The 17,795-nt window shown below is 43.7% G+C and overlaps 1 protein-coding gene across 1 annotated transcript in view; it reads right to left on the reverse strand.

Annotated features, from left to right (window-relative positions):
• The window catches only part of susd6 (sushi domain containing 6), a 57,932-nt gene that overhangs the window by 30,158 nt on the left and 9,979 nt on the right, over positions 1–17,795 (reverse strand). Inside the window, exon 2 of the mRNA XM_036984651.2 lies at positions 14,591–14,750. Coding sequence (XP_036840546.2) covers positions 14,591–14,708 — 118 coding nt within the window. The 5' untranslated portion in view covers positions 14,709–14,750. The remainder of the gene's footprint in view (positions 1–14,590; positions 14,751–17,795) is intronic.

Below are 17,795 nucleotides of genomic sequence, written 5' to 3' on the forward strand. Positions count from 1 at the left end.
CACATGCTGTTCCAAACACTGCACTACATTCCACTGCATGTGCTCTGTTCCAAACACTGCACGACATTCCACTGCATGTGCTCTGTTCCAAACACTGCACGACATTCCACTGCATGTGCTCTGTTCCAAACACTGCACGACATTCCACTGCATGTGCTCTGTTCCAAACACTGCACGACATTCCACTGCATGTGCTCTGTTCCAAACACTGCACTACATTCCACTGCATGTGCTCTGTTCCAAACACTGCACTACATTCCCACTGCATGTGCTCTGTTCCAAACACTGCACTACATTCCACTGCATGTGCTCTGTTCCAAACACTGCACTACATTCCCACTGCATGTGCTCTGTTCTAAACACTGCACGACATTCCCACTGCATGTGCTCTGTTCCAAACACTGCACGACATTCCACTGCATGTGCTCTGTTCCAAACGCTGCACGACATTCCACTGCATGTGCTCTGTTCCAAATACTGCACAACATTCCACTGCATGTGCTCTGTTCCAAACACTGCACAACATTCCCACTGCATGTGCTCTGGTCCAAACACTGCACGACATTCCACTGCATGTGCTCTGTTCCAAACACTGCACGACATTCCCACTGCATGTGCTCTGTTCCAAACACTGCACGACATTCCCACTGCATGTGCTCTGTTCAAAACACTGCACTACATTCCCACTGCATGTGCTCTGTTCAAAACACTGCACTACATTCCACTGCATGTGCTCTGTTCCAAACACTGCACTACATTCCACTGCATGTGCTCTGTTCAAAACACTGCACTACATTCCCACTGCATGTGCTCTGTTCAAAACACTGCACTACATTCCCACTGCATGTGCTCTGTTCAAAACACTGCACTACATTCTCACTGCATGTGCTCTGTTCAAAACACTGCACTACATTCCCACTGCATGTGCTCTGTTCAAAACACTGCACTACATTCCACTGCATGTGCTCTGTTCAAAACACTGCACTACATTCCCACTGCATGTGCTCTGTTCAAAACACTGCACTACATTCCCACTGCATGTGCTCTGTTCAAAACACTGCACTACATTCCCACTGCATGTGCTCTGTTCCAAACACTGCACGACATTCCCACTGCATGTGCTCTGTTCAAAACACTGCACTACATTCCCACTGCATGTGCTCTGTTCAAAACACTGCACTACATTCCCACTGCATGTGCTCTGTTCCAAACACTGCACGACATTCCCACTGCATGTGCTCTGTTCCAAACACTGCATGACATTCCCACTGCATGTGTTCTGTTCCAAACAAAAGTAGAAATCTTCATCCACATCCAGTTTACTGATCTCTGTTCTGATGTTCAGAAGCTCTTTTCAGTCATAGGAAACGATTGCGGAAAACATTGTTCATAAAAAGTTAAGATAAGCCCTAAATAAAAAATGTAAATAAAAATAATAATTATAAAATGTATTCAGGAGACGGGAGGTAAACGGCAAATATCCATTCCAGCTCCGTAACTAGTAACTAGCACATTACATTTAGAAAGTAACCTGCCCAGTCCTGCAGGCACCACACATAAAGATGGGGACGGCCAATAGACTCACGGCCTGGGTAAACGCTGCTATGCCAACCACAATTCCTTTAAATTGGGCTTTTCACATTAGCTGCTTTTACTGTGAGTCAATGTTTTACATTTCACGTAGTTCTGTCCTTGAGCTCTTCTTGTTCTGTATTATGTCATGTTTCATGTTGTGTGGACCCCAGGAAGAGTAGCTGCTGGTTTCACAACAGCTAATGGGGATCCTAATAAAATACCAAAACACCAGTCTCAACATCAACAGTGGAGAGGCGACTCCGGGATGCTGGCCTTCTAGGCAGAGTTCCTCTGTTTAGTCATCTTAAATCTTTTCTTTTTATTGGCCAGTCTGAGATATGGCTTTTTCTTTGCGACTCTGCCTAGGAGGCCAGCATCCTGTAGTCGCCTCTCCACTGTTGACGTTGAGACTGGTGTTTTGCGGGTACTATTTCATGAAGCTGCCAGTTGAGGACTTTGAGGTCTGTTTCTCAAAACTAGACACACTAATGCACTTGTCCTCTTGCTCAGTTGTGCACCAGGGCCTCCCACTCCTCTTTCTATTCTGGTTAGAATCAGTTTGCGCTGTTCTGTGAAGGGAGTAGTACACAGCATTGTACGAGATCTTTTGTTTTATGGCAATTTCTCACATGGAATAGCCTTCATTTTTCAGAACAAGAATGACGAGTTTCAGAAGAAAATTATTTGTTTCTGGACATTTTGAGCCTGTAATCGAACCCACAAAATGCTGATGCTCCAGATACTCACCTAGTCCAAAGGAGGCCAGTTTTTTTGCTTCTTTAATCAGGAACAGTTTTCAGCTGTGCTAACATAATTGCAAAAGGGTTTTCTAATGATCAATTAGCCTTTTAAAATGATAAACTTGGATTAGCTAACACATCGTGTCATTGGAACACAGGAGTGACGGTTGCTGATAATGGACCTCTGTACCTCTATGTAGATATTCCATTAAATATCAGCCGTTTCCAGCTACAATAGTCATTTACAACATTAACAATGTCTACACTGTATTTCTGATCAATTTGATGTCATTTTTAATGTACTTTTTTTTGTTGCTTTTCTTTCAAAAACAAGGACATTTCTAAGTGACCCCAAACTGTTGAACGATATATATATATATATATATATATATATTTTTTTTTTCTTTCTTTCTTCTAGGTAGTTAACGTTAGCTAGCACTAGTTGGCTATATGCCAAAATGTCTGTATTTCTCCTCCTATAGCTTGGCCTAAATCTTTTTTCATTTAAAAAAAAAATGGTGATCCAACATGTTTTCAGTTATTTTATTTCTATGACTGATCAAAACAACATTTTATTATGACTCGTTCTTGTCCCGCTGCAGAAGACTTGTGCTGTGAGAAATATATTTGGAACATCAAATCGCGATACATATAAAACCGTGCTAAATCGTGAACACGTATAGAATCACAATACATAATCAGCCCCCAAAAAATATTGTTATAATATCGTATTGTGAGGTTCCTGGCAATTCAGAGCCCTACTCCCGAAGCTAAGACCAGCTAGGATCAACTTAGCCTTCAGACAATCCTGGCTGTCAACAACGACTGGGGGTAAAGGGAGGTAAACTGGGTAGTGTTCAGTCAAGAGAAAATGTTTTAAAAAACAGATTTTCCTTTTCCATTGCAAAACGTTTTGCTACGGTGTGCCCTAATGAACACAAGCCTAGCTATCAGTTTGTGCTGGAGTGCAAACTCCCTCCTCACCTAGGTCTACACATTCTCCTACACAGGCAGACATGTTGGGAGCCTGGTCACACTGCTGACATTCATTAACCTATATTAACCGTCATCACAGACAGCCGGCTTGTCATTCACCACCCACTGACAGGGCAACTTAACTCAATTGCTTTTAGTTTCACTGTGGTTGTAAACAGTGGACCTCAGACCTTCCTCCTGCCTAGCAGTACCTAATAAGGAAGTGAAGAGAGAGAAGTCAAACAACAAGAGAGTCAAGGCCCCACAATCTACAAACTGCACCAAACCGAAACTTAAGGCACACACTGAAACTGAGCAAGTGCTGAAACACATATTTCAGAGCAACAGCTACACAGCAATAATCGACAGGTGTCCACACAGCAATAATCGACACGTGTACACACAGCAATAATCGAACACGTGTACACACAGGCACACACACACAAACGCCCTCCTCTGTCACTACTGGCTTTCTGGTGATCTAGCTGTGTCTGTGTGAGGAGCTCAGTGTGGCTGTGATGTGGTGTTCTGTCCAACTCCAACACCCTGTGTCACGTTCTGACCTTTATTTCCTTTGTTTTGTATTTATTTAGTATGGTCAGGGGCGTGAGTTGGGTGGGCAGTCTATGTTTGTTTTTCTAGGTTTTGGGTATTTCTATGTTTTCGGCCTAGTATGGTTCTCAATCAGAGGCAGGTGTCATTAGTTGTCTCTGATTGAGAATCATACTTAGGTAGCCTGGGTTCCACTGTGTGTTTGTGGGTGATTGTTCCTGTCTCTGTGTTTTGCACCAGACAGGGCTGTTTTTGGTTTTCCACGTTTGTTGTTTTGTAGTGTTCGTGTTTATCCTTTTTTATTAAACATGAATCAATATAATCACGCTGCTTTTTGGTCCGCCTCTCCTTCACCACAGGAAAACCCTTACACCCTGCTGAAAGATATCTTTGTCCTCACCTTTCAAAAGGAACAGGAGCTAGTTAAATAAAGGCTAGTTAAATAAAGGCTAGTTAAATAAAGGTTAGTTAAATAAAGACTAGTTAAATAAAGACTAGTTAAATAATGTCTAGTTAAATAATGTCTAGTTAAATAAAGGTTAGTTAAATAAAATGCTAGTTAAACTTACCTTTATTTAACTAGACATTATTTAACTAGACATTATTTAACTAGTCTTTATTTAACTAGTCTTTATTTAACTAGACATTATTTAACTAGTCTTTATTTAACTAGCCTTTTATTTAACTAGTCTTTATTTAACTAGACATTATTTAACTAGACATTATTTAACTAGTCTTTATTTAACTAGCCTTTTATTTAACTAGTCTTTATTTAACTAGTCTTTATTTAACTAGACATTATTTAACTAGTCTTTATTTAACTAGCCTTTTATTTAACTAGTCTTTCTTTAACTAGACATTATTTAACTAGACATTATTTAACTAGTCTTTATTTAACTAGCCTTTTCTTTAACTAGACATTATTTAACTAGACATTATTTAACTAGTCTTTATTTAACTAGCCTTTTATTTAACTAGTCTTTATTTAAGTAAAGGCTAGTTAAATAAAATAAATAAAAGGAGCAGGAGTAGCATATTGGTTTCCTCCTCCCTGTGCAGGCCTGGGGCCAGGGGTTTGCCTGGAGGGGCTGGCTAACAGTCATTCTCTCCTCCCTGTGCAGGCCTGGGGCCAGTGGTTCAGCCTGGAGGGGCTGGCTAACAGTCATTCTCTCTTCCCTGTGCAGGCCTGGGGCCAGTGGTTCAGCCTGGAGGGGCTGGCTAACAGTCATTCTCTCTTCCCTATGCAGGCCTGGGGCCAGTGGTTCAGCCTGGAGGGGCTGGCTAACAGTCATTCTCTCCTCCCTGTGCAGGCCTGGGGCCAGGGGTTCAGCCTGGAGGGGCTGGCTAACAGTCATTCTCTCCTCCCTGTGCAGGCCTGGGGCCAGGGGTTCAGCCTGGAGGGGCTGGCTAACAGGTCTTTAGGGGGGCGCCTTGAAAGGAACAGAACAGAACAGACAAAGGCCATGGTTTCCTGCAGGTTTTGTTTGCTAGATAGGCCGGGTGGTTTAGGGTTAGCAAATTTCCTGTATGAGGCTGAGAAACAGAACAGTGAACAGGCTGAGCCAGAAACACACAGTGAACAGACGCCCACACCCTAGCCTACACCCGCTCATTACCAAGGAGTAGCCTAGCCTACACCCACTCATTACCAAGGAGAAGCCTAGCTTACACGTGCTCATTACCAGGGAGTAGCCTAGCCTACACCTGCTCATTACCAAGGAGTAGCCTAGCCTACACCCGCTCATTACCAGGGAGTAGCCTAGCCTACACTCGCTCATTACCAAGGAGAAACCTAGCCTACACCCTCTCATTACCAAGGAGTAGCCTAGCCTACACCCGCTCATTACCAAGGAGTAGCCTAGCCTACACTCGCTCATTACCAAGGAGAAACCTAGTCTACATTCGCTCATTACCAAGGAGTAGCCTACACCCGCTCATTACCAGGGAGTAGCCTAGCCTACACTCGCTCATTACCAAGGAGTAGCCTACACCTGCTCATTACCAAGGAGAAACCTAGCCTACACCCGCTCATTACCAAGGAGTAGCCTAGCCTACACCCGCACATGACTGCCTTGCCTGGTTCACCAATTACTTTGCAGACAGAGTTCAGTGTGTCAAATCGGAGGGCATGCTGTCCGGTCCTCTGGCAGTCTCTATGGGGGTGCCACAGGGTTCAATTCTCGGGCCGACTCTTTTCTCTGTATACATCAATGATGTTGCTCTTGCTGCGGCCGATTCCCTGATCCACCTCTACGCAGACGACACCATTCTATATACTTTCGGCCCGTCATTGGACACTGTGCTATCTAACCTCCAAACAAGCTTCAATGCCATACAACACTCCTTCCGTGGCCTCCGACTGCTCTTAAACGCTAGTAAAACCAAATGCATGCTTTTCAACCGATCGCTGCCTGCACCCGCATGCCCGCCTAGCATCACCACCCTGGATGGTTCCGACCTAGAATATGTGGACATCTATAAGTATCTAGGTGTCTGGCTAGACTGCAAACTCTCCTTCCAGACTCATATCAAACATCTCCAATCGAAAATCAAATCAAGAGTCGGCTTTCTATTCCGCAACAAAGCCTCCTTCACTCACGCCGCCAAGCTTACCCTAGTAAAACTGACTATCCTACCGATCCTCGACTTCGGCGATGTCATCTACAAAATGGCTTCCAACACTCTACTCAGCAAACTGGATGCAGTCTATCACAGTGCCATCCGTTTTGTCACTAAAGCACCTTATACCACCCACCACTGCGACTTGTATGCTCTAGTCGGCTGGCCCTCGCTACATATTCGTCGCCAGACCCACTGGCTCCAGGTCATCTACAAGTCCATGCTAGGTAAAGCTCCGCCTTATCTCAGCTCACTGGTCACGATGGCAACACCCATCCGTAGCACGCGCTCCAGCAGGTGTATCTCACTGATCATCCCTAAAGCCAACACCTCATTTGGCCGCCTTTCGTTCCAGTACTCTGCTGCCTGTGACTGGAACGAATTGCAAAAATCGCTGAAGTTGGAGACTTTTATCTCCCTCACCAACTTCAAACATCAGCTATCTGAGCAGCTAACCGATCGCTGCAGCTGTACATAGTCTATTGGTAAATAGCCCACCCATTTTCACCTACCTCATCCCCATACTGTTTTTATTTATTTACTTTTCTGCTCTTTTGCACACCAATATCTCTACCTGTACATGACCATCTGATCATTTATCACTCCAGTGTTAATCTGCAAAATTGTAATTATTCGCCTACCTCATGCCTTTTGCACACATTGTATATAGACTCCCCCTTTGTTTTCTACTGTGTTATTGACTTGTTAATTGTTTACTCCATGTGTAACTCTGTGTTGTCTGCTCATACTGCTATGCTTTATCTTGGCCAGGTCGCAGTTGCAAATGAGAACTTGTTCTCAACTAGCCTACCTGGTTAAATAAAGGTGAAATAAAAAAAATAAAATAAAAATTACCATAGAGTAGCCTAGCCTACACCCGCTCATAACCAAGGAGTAGCCTACACCCGCTCATAACCAAGGAGTAGCCTAGCCTACACCCGCTCATTACCAGGGAGTAGCCTAGCCTACACCCGCTCATTACCAGGGAGTAGCCTAGCCTACACGCTCATTACCAAGGAGTAGCCTAGCCTACACTCGCTCATTACCAGGGAGTAGCCTAGCCTACTCGCTCATTACCAGGGAGTAGCCTAGCCTACACGCTCATTACCAGCGAGTAGCCTAGCCTACACGCTCATTACCAGGGAGTAGCCTAGCCTACACGCTCATTACCAGGGAGTAGCCTAGCCCCGCTCATTACCAGGGAATACCCTAGCCCCGCTCATTACCAGGGAGTAGCCTAGCCCCGCTCATTACCAAGGAGTAGCCTAGCCCCGCTCATTACCAAGGAGTAGCCTAGCCTAAACTTCTCTTTTACAACAATCACTTCACAACTCATGAAACACACACACGTTTCCTCGACAGTGGTGTAACACAGTAAGTCATACAAAGAGAAACCAGAAGTCTTTCTAACATACAGACCACACCGCTCACATCGCGCGAGCGTTGCAGAATAAATGTAAACATACATGTTATTCAGTCATTGCACCCACGTTGCCAACGAGCGTCTGAAATGCAAAGCACTAAAATAAAAGTCAGTTCCATTTGTGACGCTGAACACGGTGCAAGTCCTGCCTCTCCCATCTCCTCATTGGTTTATAGAAGCAGATACCCACGTGCCATCTCCTCATTGGTTATACCCACGTGGGTGATTGAAAGATGAACTGAGTTTGGTCGGTCGTCGTGGTAACTATGAAATGCCAATCACCATATCAAGTCCAAAGAAGAAAAGGCCTGGAAGGAGAGATGACTAGAAACATTTTGGTTGACCGTTTTATGGGTAGATTAATTGTTAGAGTAAAGGACCTTGTGCATTTAAGGTAAAATAACAACCCAACATTTATATCCCAGGACAAATTAGCTAGCAACAGCAAGCTAGCTAAATAGGACAAATTAGCTAGCAACAGCAAGATAGCTAAATAGGACAAATTAGCTAGCAACAGCAAGATAGCTAAATAGGACAAATTAGCTAGCAACAGCAAGCTAGCTAGCTAAATTGCCATAAATGTTTAATGCTTTTTGACCAGTCCCCAAATGAATATAATTGGTTTAGAGTTCGTTTTGATATTTCAACCTGTGTGTCCTGATCGCTTTTGGTGTGCGAGGACAAAAACAATTTGTGCCCGATGGCGCGCGGCCGGTTTGGGTACGGTGTAACACAGACACAGCAGCCTGTTCTTTCTATGAGATGGCCCTCAGCAGAAGAAGTGAGAGCTTATCAGTGGTAGACAAAGAGAGCTGTGAGAGATTCATATGAAGCCAAGAGAATGGAAAACAAATCAGAGGCCAAACACAAAACAAGTGTTTTAGGACAAAAAGACAGTGTGTGAACAGACCAAACATGGGAATAAAACATCCACGGTCCTCTCCTCCTCCACTTCTCTCTCTCTGCTATACAAAGAGACGTCAGTTTGTTCTGGGCCAGAGCGGAGCCATTTTAACAGAACACATGTCTCGTCGCCCACTGACCCACACAGAGAGACCCGGCCTGTGTGAGATGAACTTTTAGCCCCCAAACTGTTCACTTCCTGTCCCCATCCTAAGAATCAGCGAGAGGTTTATTCCTGACCATTGATCAATGCTAGGCTAGTAGAAAAGTCAAGAGGCTGAATCAGAGTTTATTTATTTTATCTTTATTTAACTATTCAGTTAAAAGAATAAATTCTTATTTTCAATGACTGTCTAGTGGGTAAACTGCCTTGTTCAGGGGCAGAACGACAGATTTGTACCTTGTCAGCTCGGGGATTTGAACTTGCAACCTTCCGGTTACTAGTCCAACGCTCTAACCACTAGGCTACCCTGCCACCCCAGAGTGAAGGTGTTGCCTGTATACAGGCCTGGATCTTAGATCTATGTCTCAGAGGAAGAGAGTTTACTGTAACTAACTGGCTGTGTGCAATGAATTAACAAAACTAAGTTACACGATCAGTGGGAACTGCATCACTTCTCGTCTCTGTTCCCCTCCCCCCTCCTGACTGTCTGTGACTACTTCCTCTGGGACTACACACTCATCTACAGACAGGCGCACAACAAGAGGCTATGCCAGATGTCTGTGTAACCTAATAAACATGTACTGTAGTGATTGGAGTACAGGCATGTAAGTACAACCACACTATGCATCCGTTTTCAAACACTGTACGAGGTTTTACTGTGCTAAGCTCTTTGAAGCCTGTTCGGCACAACAAGTCTCAGTGTGCACACGTATAGGCCTACATTTCTGCTCAGTGGTCACCTCTATTACCCTGCCGGGACTTTGTTTGCATGTGGATGGAATAAGACTGTCAGGAATAATGGACTTTGAGGATTTGATATTCATGAAACCCTCCAGCAGAACAATCATCCGACTCATATATATATATATATATATATATATATATATATATATATATATGATGTGCCTTGGGCTAACCTGTGACAATAACGTGTTATGGTGGAGCATATGAGGGATGGCTCGAGGAGAGGAAATTAAGGTTTGTTTGAAAACATCAAAGATCCTTGAAAGATCCATTGGAGGAGGAACGATCTAAGCTACCTCCCTCTGACCACCTCCTCCAATGAGATTTGAGAGAAAAAAAAGGGAAAAAAAAGAGGAGACAAGAACAGCGGAAACATGCTTTACCGGCTAGTAACTTTTTCAGACAAGGCCACAGACCAAGGAGACCAAACCAGAGGATGAGAGATATGAAATAAAGATACATTAAACACGGGCTTGTAAAGCTGATAACGATATGTTCCTGCCAGGGATGTCATCTCTACGATATGTTCCTGCCAGGGATGTCATCTCTACGATATGTTCCTGCCAGGGATGTCATCTCTACGATATGTTCCTGCCAGGGATGTCATCTCTACGATATGTTCCTGCCAGGGATGTCATGTCTACGATATGTTCCTGCCAGGGATGTCATGTCTACGATATGTTCCTGCCAGGGATGTCATCTCTACGATATGTTCCTGCCAGGGATGTCATCTCTACGATATGTTCCTGCCAGGGATGTCATCTCTACGATATGTTCCTGCCAGGGATGTCATCTCTACGATATGTTCCTGCCAGGGATGTCATGTCTACGATATGTTCCTCCCGGGGATGTCATCTCTACGATATGTTCCTCCCGGGGATGTCATCTCTACGATATGTTCCTGCCAGGGATGTCATCTCTACGATATGTTCCTGCCAGGGATGTCATCTCTACGATATGTTCCTGCCAGGGATGTCATGTCTACGATATGTTCCTGCCAGGGATGTCATCTCTACGATATGTTCCTGCCAGGGATGTCATCTCTACGATATGTTCCTGCCGGGGATGTCATCTCTACGATATGTTCCTGCCAGGGATGTCATCTCTACGATATGTTCCTGCCAGGGATGTCATCTCTACGATCTGTTTATCTGCTGGGAATGAGACTGGATGCAGCAACACACTCTGGTATATATGGGCCCAATTGGCAGAGGCACGTACACACACACACACTCTGCCTGAGGACACAAACTCCTTGCTCTCCTTCCCGCTGGCGTTGGCTGCAGATGAAGGTGGGAGTGTGTGTGAGAGAGAGAGAGAGAGAGAGAGAGAACGTGAGCCTGAAACGAGCCCCCACGAGCTCTCCGTGACTCACGAGCGTTACACAAGACCGTAACCCTAACACGCGTACACAGGAGCCGATGCTAGCTAACCGGCACGCGGCAAACACACATCCACCCACACACGAGGACCATGTCGAGGACCGCACACGAGGACCATGTCTCACTATGTAGACTTGAAGGAAATTACACCAACTTCTATGCCTGTGCTTAGCACCTCCAAAGAATGAATCTATCAGCACTTCACTGCCAGTCAGTTTTGCTGCGAGAGTTGGGATATAGGATTCGTATTTCTTTGTGCGATTAGCAGCTACGAAACAAAAAAGAACAGAACATTTTTCTGCTGCAAATCGCAACTTGCACAATTACTAGTGATACTTGATTTTTGACTATTTATTTATTTGTGAATGTAAATGTACTCCAGCTACTGTTGTATCAGCTACTGTTGTTTCTACAGCTACTGTTGTATCAGCTACTGTTGTTTCTACAGCTACTGTTGTATCAATATGTTTTGACCATGACAGTTTTACAATCCAGGGTTATTCCAAGCAGTTTAGTCACCTCAACTTGCTCAATTTCCACATTATTCATTACAAGATTTAGTTGAGGTTTAGGGTTCAGTGAATGATTTCTAACTAACTTGCAGCTCTTTGTTGAGTGTTGCAGTCATTTCAGTCACTGTAGTAGCTGACGTGTTATAGTGTTAAGTCATCCGTATACATAGACACGTGGCATGTCGATAGTCATGATTCATTACCATTCAGCCATCAGATTTGCCACCAATGCTCCTTATAGGACACATCACTGCACTCTATACTCCTCTGTAAACTGGTCATCTCTCTCTGTATACCCGTCACAAGACCCACTGGTTGATGCTTATCTATAAAACCCTGTTAGGCCTCACTGCCCCTTATCTGAGATACCAACTGCAGCCCTCATCCTCCACATACAACACCCGTTCTGCCAGTCACATTCTGTTAAATGTCCCCAAAGCACACACATCCCTGGGTCGTTTGTCTTTTCAGTTCGCAACTAAAACGAGCTGCAACAAACACTCAAACTGGACAGTTTTATCTCCATCTCTTCATTCAAAGACTTGGACACGCTTACTGACAGTTGTGGCTGCTTTGCGTGATGTATTGTTGTCTCTACCTTCTTGCCCTTTGTGCTGTTGTCTGTGCCTAGTAATGTTTGTACCATGTTTTGTGCTGCTACCATGCTGTGCTGCTGCTACCATGTTGTGTTGCTACCATGCTGTGGTGTCATGTGTTGCTGCCATGTTATGTTGTCGTCTTAGATCTCTCTTTATGTAGTGTTGTGTTGTCTCTCTTGTCGTGATGTGAGTATTGTCCTATAATTTGTATTAATTTTATTTGTATTTTTAATCCCAGCCCCCATCCCAACAGTAGGCCTTTTGGTGGGCCGTCATTATTAATAAGAATTTGTTCTTAACCTTTATTTAACTAGGCAAGTCAGTTAAATAAAAAAATAAAAAAGTAAAGATTGAAAAAAAGCAAGGGGCCTAAACAGCTACCCTGGGGAATTCCTGCTTCAACCTGGATTATGTTTGAGAGGTTTCCATTAAAGAACACCCTCTGTGTTATGTTAGACAAGTAACTCTTTATCCACATTATAGCAGGGGGTGTAAAGACATAACACATACAGTGCCTTGCGAAAGTATTCGGCCCCCTTGAACTTTGCGACCTTTTGCCACATTTCAGGCTTCAAACATAAAGATATAAAACTGTATTTTTTTTGTGAAGAATCAACAACAAGTGGGACACAATCATGAAGTGGAACGACATTTATTGGATATTTCAAACTTTTTTAACAAATCAAAAACTGAAAAATTGGGCGTGCAACATTATTCAGCCCCCTTAAGTTAATACTTTGTAGCGCCACCTTTTGCTGCGATTACAGCTGTAAGTCGCTTGGGGTATGTCTCTATCAGTTTTGCACATCGAGAGACTGAAATGTTTCCCAATTCCTCCTTGCAAAACAGCTCGAGCTCAGTGAGGTTGGATGGAGAGCATTTGTGAACAGCAGTTTTCAGTTCTTTCCACAGATTCTCGATTGGATTCAGGTCTGGACTTTGACTTGGCCATTCTAACACCTGGATATGTTTATTTTTGAACCATTCCATTGTAGATTTTGCTTTATGTTTTGGATCATTGTCTTGTTGGAAGACAAATCTCCGTCCCAGTCTCAGGTCTTTTGCAGACTCCATCAGGTTTTCTTCCAGAATGGTCCTGTATTTGGCTCCATCCATCTTCCCATCAATTTGAACCATCTTCCCTGTCCCTGCTGAAGAAAAGCAGGCCCAAACCATGATGCTGCCACCACCATGTTTGACAGTGGGGATGGTGTGTTCAGGGTGATGAGCTGTGTTGCTTTTACGCCAAACATAACGTTTTGCATTGTTGCCAAAAAGTTCAATTTTGGTTTCATCTGACCAGAGCACCTTCTTCCACATGTTTGGTGTGTCTCCCGGGTGGCTTGTGGCAAACTTTAAACTACACTTTTTATGGATATCTTTAAGAAATGGCTTTCTTCTTGCCACTCTTCCATAAAGGCCAGATTTGTGCAATATACGACTGATTGTTGTCCTATGGACAGAGTCTCCCACCTCAGCTGTAGATCTCTGCAGTTCATCCAGAGTGATCATGGGCCTCTTGGCTGCATCTCTGATCAGTCTTCTCCTTGTATGAGCTGAAAGTTTAGAGGGACGGCCAGGTCTTGGTAGATTTGCAGTGGTCTGATACTCCTTCCATTTCAATATTATCGCTTGCACAGTGCTCCTTGGGATGTTTAAAGCTTGGGAAATCTTTTTGTATCCAAATCCGGCTTTAAACTTCTTCACAACTGTATCTCGGACCTGCCTGGTGTGTTCCTTGTTCTTCATGATGCTCTCTGCGCTTTTAATGGACCTCTGAGACTATCATAGTGCAGGTGCATTTATATGGAGACTTGATTACACACAGGTGGATTGTATCTATCATCATTAGTCATTTAGGTCAACATTGGATCTTTCAGAGATCCTCACTGAACTTCTGGAGAGAGTTTGCTGCACTGAAAGTAAAGGGGCTGAATAATTTTGCACGCCCAATTTTTCAGTTTTTGATTTGTTAAAAAAATATCCAATAAATGTCGTTCCACTTCATGATTGTGTCCCACTTGTTGTTGATTCTTCACAAAAAAAGACAGTTTTATATCTTTATGTTTGAAGCCTGAAATGTGGCAAAAGGTCGCAAAGTTCAAGGGGGCCGAATACTTTCGCAAGGCACTGTAAATTTTTTCCAGCAGCAGACTATGATCGATAATGCACTGAAGTATAACAAGACAGCCCCCGCAATCAATCTCTCAGACAATCAGTCATTTGTGTAAGTCCCGTGCTTGTCGAGTGTCCTTCCCTATATGTGTGCTGAAAGTCGGTTGTATCTGGTCAAACACAATTTGTTCCAGAAGTTTACTAAGGGTTGGTAACAGGGTGATTGGTCGGCTATTTGAGCCATTAAGGGTATGGTGTGGGTATGGTCCGGCAGGAGTTGTCTCTTACCTGATGCGTGTCCGTGGGGGAGCAGGGCGAGGAGGAGGAGGAGTACAGACGTAACCAGTCTGTGGACTGGAGAGGAACCCAGGGCTCTCGTCTCACACAATACCATTCCATCGCTCATCTTTCCCCTGGGTACCAGCTCTACAATTCGCTGAGGTTCAACCTACAGGGAGAGAAAGTTAGGGGAGGTATGGACAGATTAGTTCAGTACCAACAGCAAGGATTACATAACAGAGAGAGAACGCCAGAGGTACTCTGCAATAGGGCTGAGGCGGTCATGACATTTTGCAAGCCAGTAAATGTCATGCAAATGTGATTATATTTAAGTAGGCGAGTCAGTTAAGAACAAATTATTATTTACAATGACGGCCTACCCCCCGGGCAAACCCTAAAGACGCTGGGCCAATTGTGCACCACCCTATGGAACTCCCAATCACAGCAGGTTGTGATACAGCCTGGAAGTTAGTCGTGATTGGTCTACACACCTTAGACCGCCTTAGAAATCACAACGCATCGGCACCATGCTGCGACTCCATATTGATTTGGGAAAAAAAAGTCACACAATTTTTATTTTATTATGCACTCTGGTTGCTACGCTTCCCGTGGAGAGAGAGAGGAGAGATACAATTGCATTGCTGCTCTGCTTGTGTAGCAAGAAAGTCAGGAGATATTGAAATCAATGGACGATGGAATTCAAATAAAACTAAAAGTGAAACAAGGAGGAATCCAAAAGACCAAACAAATAGGTTGCTACATATAATCTGAATGGAGTTATTCGTAGGCGTTAACTGTAGAATGGTAAGAAGTGCAGTAATGTTATAACTATCCTCAATTAGCTAGCTTCTCTCGGTATGATGTAGTCCAGACAGGTAGGCCTACTACGTCATCAGATGGGATGATAAATAACTAGCATGAAGTTAGTCTAGCGCGAGTGAGTTAACAGTGTTTGTGGTCTCTCTCTGTGCCTGCCAAGGTGCTCCGAGTCTCATGCATCTGATTTCACGCACAGAGCCCCCCTCTCTAATAGCCTATACTCTGTGCCTCTCTCTCTCTCTCTCTCTCTCTCTCTCTCTCTCTCTCTCAATACAATTTCAATTTAAGGGCTTTATTGGCATGATAAATATGTTTACATTGCCAAAGCAATGTTACCTCTGGTTAACAAAGTAGCAAAACCATTTGCTTTTCTGCTGCTTCCCTCACTCGGTCTGGTTGTCCCTAGGTAAAGTGTTTATATACTGGTTAGAGGGACAGTAGAGCATTGAGTACCAGGCCATTAGCGAGGGCTCTTAGTAAATTGGGTAGGCTACCCATCAGCGCCATTCATTTGCGCCGTTTTGGATGGGTCACGGTCACGTAGGAATTTGACTGTGGTCATGACTCGTGACTGCCGGTGTGTCATTAATACGGGCACAGACGGGCACAGACTGAACTCTGAACTCTGAACAGCACGTTACAGGTGGATTACTGAGCCAGTGGATGACAGACAGTGTGTCGATCTCCCTCTCAGAACAAGAAAGAGAGACCCTAGCCTGGCAATAGAGACAGGGCACCATAGAAAAACATGGAAGGTCCGAGAAGACTTTGAAAAGCGCTGTGGGTCGGGTGAAGTAGAGTACGAGCTACACTTCCTGTTCCACTGCTCCAAATAGGAATTAGAGGTATTTAGAAACTTCAGTATTCACACCCCTTTACTTTTTCTACATTTTGTTGTGTTACAAAGTAGGATTAAAATAGATTTAAATTGTCATTTTTTTGTCAACAAATCTAAATAAAATACACTAATGTCAAAGTGGAAGATTTTTACATTTTTTATTATTATTATTATTTATTTTTTTAAACAAATTTATAATATATAAATTGATTCGATAAGTATTCAACCTCCTGAATGTTAGAATCACCTTTTCCAGCGATTAAGTCTTTCTGGGTTCGTCTTTAAGAGCTTTGTTCACCTGGATTGTACAATATTTGCACATTCTTCAAACTGCCGAGTGTCGTATAAGCTCTGTCAAGACTCCATTTTAAAGTCTTTATTTTGTAATTCTATTTTAATGAGGCAAGTCAGTTAAGAACACATTCTTATTTTCAATGACGACCTAGGAACAGTGGGTTTAACTGCCTGTTCAGGGGCAGAACGACAGATTTGTACCTTGTCAGCTCGGGGGTTTGAACTTGCAACCTTCCGGTTACTAGTCCAACGCTCTAACCACTAGGATACCTGCCGCCTACACTCTAACCACTAGGCTACCCTGCCGTCTTGCTATAGATTCAAGTCTATTTGAGTCAAAACTGTATCTAGGCCACTCGGGAAACATTCAATGTCGTCTTGGTAAGCAACTCCAGTGTATATTTGGCCTTGTGTTTTAGGTTATCGTCTTGCTGAAAGGGGAATTTGTCTCCCCGTGTCTGTTGTAAAGCAGACGGTAGGACCAGAAGGATTACCTTAGATACCGCAGATAATTGTCTGTGTGGGGTAGAGACAAGGCATATAATTAACACTCGCCACCAGCGAAATGTGGGTAGATTGAGGTATTAGCGGGTAAGAATGTCTATTTCACACGTTGGCGGGTGGTCAATTTGCAGGGCGAATACGCCTCACGCCTACGCCTCATCCCAGGGCAATTTGCGAGCGAATACATTCACAAATAAAAAGTCCAAATTCAAGTGTGAGAGCAGCAGAGTTGCAGCAGAGAAATGCTGCAGTAGTCTGCTGTTTTCGTTTCATCGCTGCTAATCGCACAAAGAAACAAGAATCATATAATCCCACCTCACGCAGCAAAATCATTTTACTCTAAAGTCTACAAAGTGAGACTCGGTCCTTGTGTTTTCCACCTATTTACATTGTTTTGTTCACAAGCTCAGTTGTTTTTCAACGTTAGTTTGAGTCTGCTGCTTCAACTTATAGCAAAGAGACGCCCTAGTCAGATCCCAAATCTCTCTCTCTCTCTCTCACACACACACACACACGACAGGACTTGAGTGGCCCCCTTACCACGGTAACCTCCAACCCTTAACGGGGGCAGCTGAACATTTGGTCTCATCTGATATTTTGGAGTCCGATCCCAAAACAAGGCAGCAGCTACCCTTGCTGGGTATCCAGCCAAATTAAGGCAGTTCATACAATTGTAATGTAATTATGGCACAAAAAATACAAATATATTACTGCAAAAAAAAAAAAATGAACTACCTGCTACAGTGGTGGGCCAAGTTA

The sequence above is a fragment of the Oncorhynchus mykiss genome, chromosome 8 (genome assembly GCF_057628025.1).
Source record: "Oncorhynchus mykiss isolate SJ-2025 chromosome 8, ASM5762802v1, whole genome shotgun sequence".
NCBI lineage: Eukaryota > Metazoa > Chordata > Actinopteri > Salmoniformes > Salmonidae > Oncorhynchus > Oncorhynchus mykiss.